The 9,104-nt window shown below is 37.4% G+C and overlaps 1 protein-coding gene across 1 annotated transcript; it reads left to right on the top strand.

Moving 5' to 3' along the window:
- Positions 1-1,239: 1,239 nt before the first annotated feature.
- On the top strand, positions 1,240-4,213 carry LOC117943432 (mucin-3B). The gene is made up of 9 exons (XM_034869545.1): positions 1,240-1,537; positions 1,741-1,865; positions 2,641-2,705; positions 2,808-3,010; positions 3,167-3,329; positions 3,438-3,602; positions 3,741-3,811; positions 3,919-4,000; positions 4,128-4,213. The coding sequence occupies exons 1-8, from the start codon at positions 1,240-1,242 to the stop codon at positions 3,975-3,977; spliced, it is 1,149 nt and encodes a 382-aa protein (XP_034725436.1). The 3' UTR covers positions 3,978-4,000; positions 4,128-4,213.
- Positions 4,214-9,104: the final 4,891 nt, after the last annotated feature.

Below are 9,104 nucleotides of genomic sequence, written 5' to 3'. Positions count from 1 at the left end.
ACAGTGACATCATCACCCACTGGTCAACAATTGACATCTGCAACAATGAAAACACCCACAGCGACAAACGAAGTTACATCCTCAACGCTTACCACAAATGGAAAAACAACTACAAGGACAAATACTCATTTCACTCAGACATCTCCTGACCACAACAGGGAAACAACAATAACAGGTACCAGCACAACTCAGCTCCCCTTAATTAGCCTGGAAACATCTACAACAATGACCTCATCGATAGAGCAACAATCTTCATCTGTGACGACGACAACACCCATAGCAACAACAGAGTTAACATCCTCAACCCTTGCCACAAATGGAAAAACAACTACCAAGACTGATTTTTCATCAACAACAATAAATTCCCTGACAAATACAAAGGCTTTACCAAGTTTACAGTCTACGTTACCTCCACTTACTACTCATTTCACTCAAACATCTCCTGACCACAACAGGGAAACAACAACAACAGGAACCAGCACAACTCTGCAGACTCTATCTAGCCAAGGACCATCTATAACGGTAACATCCTCACCCACTGATCAACAATCGACATCTGCAACAATGAAAACACCCACAGCAACAAACAAAGTTACAGCCTCAAAGCTCACCACAAATGGAAAAACAACTACAAGGACAACTACTCATTTAACTCAAACATCTTCTGACCAAAACATTAAAACAACACCAATAAGAAACATCACAACTACTACTACAACTATGCTCCCTTTAACTAGCCAAGGAAGATCTACAACAGTGTCCTCATCGACAGAGCAACGATATTCATCTGTGACGACGAAAACCCCCATAGCAACAAACAAAGTTACAGCCTCAACGCTCACCACAAATGGAAAAACAACTGCCAGGACAACTACTCATTTCACTCTAACATCTCCTGACCACAACAGGGAAACATCAACAACAGGAACTAGCACAACTCTGCAGCCTCTACCTAGCCAAGGACCATCTACAACAGTGACATCATCACCCACTGATCAACAATCGACATCTGAAACAATAAAAACATCCACAGCAACAAAAGAATTAAATGCCTCAACTCTCACCACCAATGAAAAAACAGCTACCAGGACTACTACTCATTTCACTCAAACTTCTTCTGACCAAAACAGTAACACAACACCAACGGGTATCAGCACAACCCAGCTCCCTTTAACTACACAGGAAACATCTACAACAATGTCCTCATCGATAGAACAACAATCTACATCTGTTATGATAATGACAACCACAGTAAATACTGAATCAATACGAGCTACAAAGTCTTTGACATCAGTGGAAACCTTCACGACGACCAAATTTACAACAGTCCGTCATTCAATATCCACCTTTATTCCCCCGCCAAATACCTCTCTCACTGTTTCAACATCATCTACAACTCCTCAGTGTAAGGACTGTAATTGTAACAGGGGTACCTGTAAATTCAACGTGACTCTCGGAGCATGCCACTGTCAATGTCAAGATTCTGTCTATGGAGATAGCTGCTCTTTTGGAATGAACGACACCCCTGTTCATATTGGTGAGATTTTTCATTCCCAAATACTGGTCTTCAACATTTTAAAACCTTTCCAAAAAAAAAAAATATTTTAAGCAGAGCAAATTTTTAAAATTCTGTCTGATTTTGGCATTGATATTTTTACCTTAGTGTGGTATGTAAAATGTTATTGCAATGTCCATAATATTTTTTCAGTGTCAATTTAACGGTTTCTTTATGTTTTGCAGATACCGGAGCAATTCCAACCCAAAAAGCAAATTTTACTCTGACAATTAATGTCGCTTTTCAGCTGGCTTTTAATGATCTAAGCTCACCTCAATCATTAGAATTCATTAAGAAATTAGAACGGGAGGTAAATAATTTTTTCATTGATGAGAGACTTAATGCTATTAGTAGAGAGTATTTATCCGTGTCATATAACTTACTTATTGTTATATTGTTATTATTATATGTTATTTACTATTTACCAGGCAACAAGTTATACTATATAAAGCTCCTTTTTATCATTTGTGTTTTGCTCAATACAGTGAACCCTCGCTCTATCGCGGTTCACCTTTCACGGTCTCACTGCTTCACGGATTTTTGCCCAGAAGAAAAAGAGCAAAAACAACTACCGATATGTTCTTCTCTCGAAAAAACACACCTGCACCGCGGCTTTAGAAGAAAAAAACGCTACATAGTGGAGTCAGGATGCAGCAGCTCAGTCAGAAGAGCAGTGAAATACACGGGAGTCACTAGTTTTCCTACTGTACTTTGTATTTTTTTGTATTTTTCATTTTCTCCCGTTCTAATCCAATGACTCTGGTCGCGGGGGGGGGGGGGGGGGGGGGGGGGGGGGGGGGGGGGGGGGGGGGGGGGGGGGGGGGGGGGGGTTGGTTGAGGCGGTGCTGATCTCCGACATTTGAAGCCGTCAGTTCGTATTGATGATTAAAACGATTATTTTACAGTACAGTAGCCTAGTTTTATTTGTTAAACAAATGCTCAGGCAGATTTCACCTATCACGGGTTCTTCTTGGAACGTAACCCCCGTGATAAACGAGGGTTCACTGTACTGTTTTTTATGTTAAGGTTAACTTTTTTATTTATTGTTATAACCATGCTATATTAACAAATGTCCTTTGTTGTAGCTTGAAGGGCTGTGCAAAGAAGCAGATCCAGATACATTTAAAAAAGTTCAAGTCATCAAGTTATCGTACGTTTATATTTCAACTTGACTGATAACATTTTTTTAATTACTCTTTAATCAAGTACAAGCTATTTTTTTTGTAATGTGTTTTCTATTGTTCAATTGTAGACCAGGAAGTGTTGTTGCAGAGAGCGTGGCAGAGTACCTCTATCCAAACAATGAAACTCAAATCCAATTTGTCAACACTCAGCTTGATGGAGTGTTGCATAATATCTTGAATGACACAAGTAACCTCAAAAATATATCTCAGGCCTTTAATAATTCAGCTGTGCAGTTAAAGGGATTCACCTTCCAGCCATCTAAAATTACAAGTAAGTGCACTCTGTCACTTCTAAATGTGCGTACTGAACTTATTGTTTCTTTGCAATGTCCGTGTTTCTTCTTTTAATTTATGTAATTAACATTTCTATATTTGTATGATGGTACTTTTACAAAACTGCTAAATACATCAATTCTTTATCAATCAGATATCACAGATCTAAAGCCTTTTCTATCCTGCCCTCATGCTAATTACACTGCTGAGATTAGTAACGGTCAATGGCAGTGTACTGGACCTTGCAAAACAAACCCTGGTTACTGTCATCAACATGGAGAATGTCGTAATAACATTGAAACAGGGCCAACATGTAGGTAAGCAAAACATCAGTTTTTTTCTTGATTGCAAAAGACCTTAAATATTATAGCATGCTCTTAATATTTTTTTTTTAAACATTTCCCTGTTATGGCCCTTCAATCCAGGTGCTTCGAGTCTAGCCTTGAGCAGTTTTATGGCCCACAGTGTGACCTCTTCCGTCGGGGTCCAGGGTTCTATGGTGCACTCTTTGGATCGTTGGCAGCAGCACTCCTGCTCTTGATCATCATTGTCATTGCTGTCATTGTCAAAAAGAGACATATGGCCGTTTGGTGGGTGGTGATGCCCAACATGCATCTTCCTATATAGTAACATGCAAATGGTCAACAAATATTGTTTCTTTTTGTCTGCAATCATAAAGTTAAAAACCTTGCCATGGGGAGACTAAGGGAACTGTCTCTTTATTTTAGGAGAAGAAGCAACTCCTACAACAGAAGACTGTCTGCCTTTGAGGAAGATTTCTTTGACTTCTCTGACACAGGTGTGTACTTCTCTGATACAGGTGTAGTAAGCACTGATCTGCCAAACAATTGATTTACAAGGACTCAAAAATTTGCAATTTCAATATTATCATGTTCTTTATTCCAGGACATCACAACTTGGGATTTGCAAACACTTACACATCAAAGGTTTTAGGCCACATCTAAAAAATGTTGACACCCAATTGCAGGTATTCTTGTTAACTAGTCTGGTATTACATACAGTAACTCTGGAAGTCTTCTGAAGTATATGGACAGATAAATGTAATATTTTAGTTAAAAGGTTATTATTGTGTAATCATTCTTGTGTCTTTCCAGATCTAAACAAAACATCCAGAGGTTTTGAACATCAACTCTAAGAAGGTTAAAGACAGCAACATTTTTTTTTGTTTTCCATGCTAGCAATAAAGCAAATTACAAATCAGTGGGCGCTACCACCATTGTATTGCACATGATATCATATACTAGTAATGGGTTATATTAATGCTTTTATTTATATTAATTGTAGTTTACTGTAGCCTCTTGTGCCTTTATTTATAACCCCAATGTCTATTCCGACTCCAATTAATCACAACTCACTACATGAGCAATGCTGCTCTGTAGTATTGAGAAACACTAGGTAAGAAATGTAAAACAAAAAAAACGTTTCATTCTGTACTTCCTGAAACTCTTGTCCAGGGTTTGTTTCAGAACTGATGTCCTCATCATACACTAACATGCTGTTACATTTTTGACCTGGTGGCTTTTGTTCTACATTTACTTCAAATACACAAAATAATGATAACATAACATTAATAACATGTTTTTAAATCGCGTAGATGCAATAGCAACCAGGAGTAAACTGATACTAAGAATAAAATGTGATTTAAATATTTTCAAGGTATCTTAGATGAGTGTAATTTTTATCAATGTTGTTATGGGGTTTGGAGCACATTTATTTTGAGATGTGAGTGTTTTTGGCATTCCAAAAAATGCAATGGGATTTGACTAATGTCTGCAATATGCGCTTGCCATAAGAGTTAGTAATATGTTTTGATAACACAACAGCTTTTGTGACACATGCAATAATCTATAGCAATCAAATACATAGGTAATGCATGATTAGAAACATCTGTCCACTTATATGGAGACCTACAGTAGCCATGCAAAATGCTACTTCAACTGTGACAAAGAAGTGTTCTTGTATTTTAAGTCTGCATCTAGGGTTCCTGTATTTGTGTCAGTTAGTGAAAATCATGTTCACTGTCACTGCTAAGCCAAAGAGAATAATGGTTGCTTGTCAATATCCCTCAATGTCAGTACAATATCCTGACACTAGATGGCATTTAAATTATGCTTTGCCATTGTCATGTGAATAGAGAAGCACAGAGATAGACAGTTTAATACAAATGTTTATGATCTATAAAGCGAATGAGAGTGATGGGAAAATGTTTCATTGTTTAATCAACCTCAGCAGTGACCACCTCTGTCTTGTTGTAGAATTGGAAATGTATACTGTTGCATCAGTTAATAACAGCTTTATCAGTACTGTAAGAACCCAATATTATTGTTTCTGTTAATTTAGTTACAAAACTGGCAATGAGATCTCTTTTTGTGCCACTGTACCTTGAAATGCTAGTGCACATCCCTGCTGCTGGTCCTCAACAGTAATATTCAGTTCATTGATGTCTATCCATCTGATCCATTGATGGATAGTTGTGTACACCAGGTGGCTGACTCAGAAGAAAAACTTGTTTACCTTCACTTGATGTACTATATTTTCTTTACAAGTAATCTGACCTGAGTAAAATTTAACCAGCAGCACTTCAGTCTAAGTTAAATATTGACAACCCTGTCCACCCCTCATAGCATATGATAAAAAAGTCACAGCAAAATAAAAGGCGCTGCATGCAATATAATTAATTAGCTGATTTTTCCAATTACCTTGCTACATGTTTCTTTGGTAAGTCAGATGGGAATCAAAATACGCAGAAGAATCCAACATAGAATTTACAAACTCTACTTCTCTTGCCTCTTAAAAATATGATCGATTGCAGATATGCATTTTCTTTCTACAACCAAAAGTATAATTATATACACCATTTATGTTAACTAAATGGATTATTTTCCAAATTCAGTCCACATACATACATTTTAACTGGCAAAATGTTTTTCCCGGCTCAGAAACTAATTATTTGTCAGGTATTCTGTGACACTGCCACAATAGCCTGATATAATTGTACTGTTAAATACCTCTTTTCACTTACAAGGAGATTCTAAAAAATAGCATATTGTTGAATGTAGAATGCAACGGCAGATCTTTCATAGATAGATTAGGATTGTTATGTTGTGCGAATTGATAGATCCTGGAAATTTATGTTGTGTATCATCTAACCTAAAATGTGGAGAGAAAGTTTTTCTCACTGTGAAAGGTCAAACCAATTAAATTTGCCCCAGATAGGCCTATTTTATAGCACAATACTATTGAAGACAAAGACTGCATTTAACTATTTAGTGTCATACTTTTTTGTTGTGTATATGGAAGTAGGCCATCAATGTAATAATCATGTAAAATATGTTATATTACTACTCAGCATACTTCTTTGTTTATAGCAGACGTTTATGTAATTTTCTAGTTGATCAATGTCCATATCTGCAGCACTGCAGACATGTTAAGAGCCAGTCACAGAAAACAAACATTCTCTCTTTCACTCTAACCACTGCAGACTAATCAGCAGACGCTGTTTTGCAATTAATGAGGCATTAATCATAATTACTGTAGTAATTCTTATCATTAAAACAATTTGGTTTCACCAGTTAATCCATCGGCTCTGCCAGCCCAGGGCTTCTGTCTAATTAACTTAGGCCATAGTAGGCTGTAGTTGAGCTGCTTCAACTGAAAGTTAAATCCCACATACTCAATGCCAGTATTAAATCAAAGGTAGAGTAAAAATTCAATGGCATATTTAAGTACTGGACTCAAGTTGTGTTGTCTAAATAAAGCTCATTCAGGAAACAAAAGGTTTAAGAAGAATCATCCACAGAATCCGTTTAGAACACAAAGTGACTGAATTCAATAGAGAATTATAATGATCCCTAGTGTTTTTTTGGCCGAGTTTGATTAAAAAAAGCTTATGTGAAATGTGAAATGAACAGTTGGAGTCTAAGCAAGACGATATCTGAGTTCCGGCTAAGAACACAACAATAACTTTTCATGGCACAGCCATGCTATAATATGTGTCGCTCAAACACTACTCACAAACCACACGCTTTGTTAATTCATCTGGTACTTGACCTTTCCTGCCCCCAACAGACATTTAAAATGTGTAGCCACAGTTGCTATAGTCACCATCAATGCTGTCGCCTAGCAGCTCACATACAAGTAAACCAGGTGAAAAGGTTTGCAGATGGCCTCAATAGGTCCAACTGCAGCCTTTTGTTCCATTAAGACAATAATTGTAAATTGCTACAAACCTACAGAAATGGTTACTGCCTTGCTGAGAGGTTATATGGTGGGTATTGTAACTGCAGCTGAATTAGTAATGATTTGACCGCTAATTCTCTGTGTGGCTCACTGTGGTTTCGGCTCCATGCCTAACCACATGGACTCAAGTCAAGAGTTAAACACTTGCAACATTGTTAAGTGCTTAAAAAACCTGTTGGTGCAAAGCTGGCTAGCACAGAGCATCTAAAGAGTCATGCAGGAGGAGACCGTGTTTTAACCAGGAAGAGGAAGGCAATACACTGTATGTATTGTCAGTCAACTATTGTAAGTCTTTCTTTGGATAGAGGCCAGTCACAAAAAGGCACAGCATGAGGGTGTGTGGGTGATAAAACAGGCCAAACAGCTGAGTTGAGATGTCAGGCTTGATAGATTCAACAAACAGAATAAAGCAGGCTCATAAATAATTCATTTTATTTTGCTTTCTTTTATAAAGACTATATACTTATGAACTATTCATAACAACAAATGGAATTGTTAAATACTGTACACAGCATACTGCATTCTCCCAGTGCATGTCTTCACCACAGCAGAGAGGTTATTTCTTAATAAACAAGTCTTCATTCAGTTTCATTATTTCTAATAAGACATGAATACCTTAAGATTAAATAGTATCAGTGTATGATGTAAACATTTTTCAGACATTTAAGTCAAAAGCAACATTGTGTTGGCAAGGTTTTGTGAGCAGGAGGGAGAGAAAAAGTATATTTCATATTTGACCTTAACAGTTATGCTTCCCAAACTGAACACCGTTTTCGATACAAAAGTTTACTTCAATACATGTGCTACATTTACTATATCAACCTGATGCTTCTTGAATCATCTACATAACGAATAGAACACAAAATCATACATTTTCTAGGCTGCCAGCAGCCAAAGTCTCTCTGACCACACCCACTGCAATCATGTAAGGCAGGAATGCATGAGTAGAACAGGAAAGTCTCTGTCAGGTAGGTAAACCCTGCACTGTCTGTGTAATATGTTTGTATTAACAGTTTAGCCCAACATCTTCGTGATCTAAGATCTGCATGATCTAAAATCTATATTTGAGGAAATCTGGTCTAGAATCGACTTTGTCTTACACTTAACTGAAGTGTAACTGAATTTAAAGTGTGTCACGTCACATATGGAGCTGTTATTTCATCTTTTGTAGGCTATAATTTTAGATTTTGCCTCTAATAATGGGGACTCTGGGAAATATATGATTTATTTCAAAGGGAACTGCAGTAGTACTTGACGCAAATTAGTTCCAAGCAATGAATCACAGCTTGACAAAAATAAGCTCCTCAAACTGTTTGATAAAATTACAGTAAGGATAGCATACGTTCCCTTATTGTTCAACAGGTCAATTTCTGTGCAACAAAACAGACCTGGACACTAAAAGAAAGCAATTCATTTTAAGAGGGCTGTACTCAAACGCAGGTGCTGCAAAGTAGCAGAGCCCAGTAACAAGTATGGTTGACAGTTTTCTACCAATTGTAGAAAGTCTTTTTATAAAATCTCACCAGAACACTTTTCCAACTACTGTTCACATGCACGTATGCACAAACATGTCCACACACACACACACACACACACACACACACACACACACACACACACACACACACACACACACACACACACACACACACACACACACACACACACACACACACACACACACACACACACCATTTAAGCTGCACTAAATATTCCAATGGAACATGCGTAGCTACCAATAATGTACCCACATCTTAGTACAAAATATACCATGTGGGAAACAACAAATACACAGATACAGTGGCCTAAGTAAAACTGAAACTTCATCAAGG

This window comes from Etheostoma cragini, chromosome 4 (genome assembly GCF_013103735.1).
Source record: "Etheostoma cragini isolate CJK2018 chromosome 4, CSU_Ecrag_1.0, whole genome shotgun sequence".
NCBI classification, from domain to species: Eukaryota; Metazoa; Chordata; class Actinopteri; order Perciformes; family Percidae; genus Etheostoma; species Etheostoma cragini.
Note: the sequence above shows the minus strand (reverse complement) of the source record. Positions and strands in the feature narration are given on the sequence as shown.

Coding starts and splice junctions, on each gene's coding strand:
- LOC117943432 (XM_034869545.1), top strand. CDS start 1,240: ATGACAACCACAGTAAATACTGAATCAATACGAGCTACAAAGTCTTTG. Junction 1,866..2,640: donor TTAAGAAATTAGAACGGGAG/GTAAATAATTTT, acceptor CCTTTGTTGTAG/CTTGAAGGGCTGTGCAAAGA. Junction 3,330..3,437: donor GAAACAGGGCCAACATGTAG/GTAAGCAAAACA, acceptor CCTTCAATCCAG/GTGCTTCGAGTCTAGCCTTG.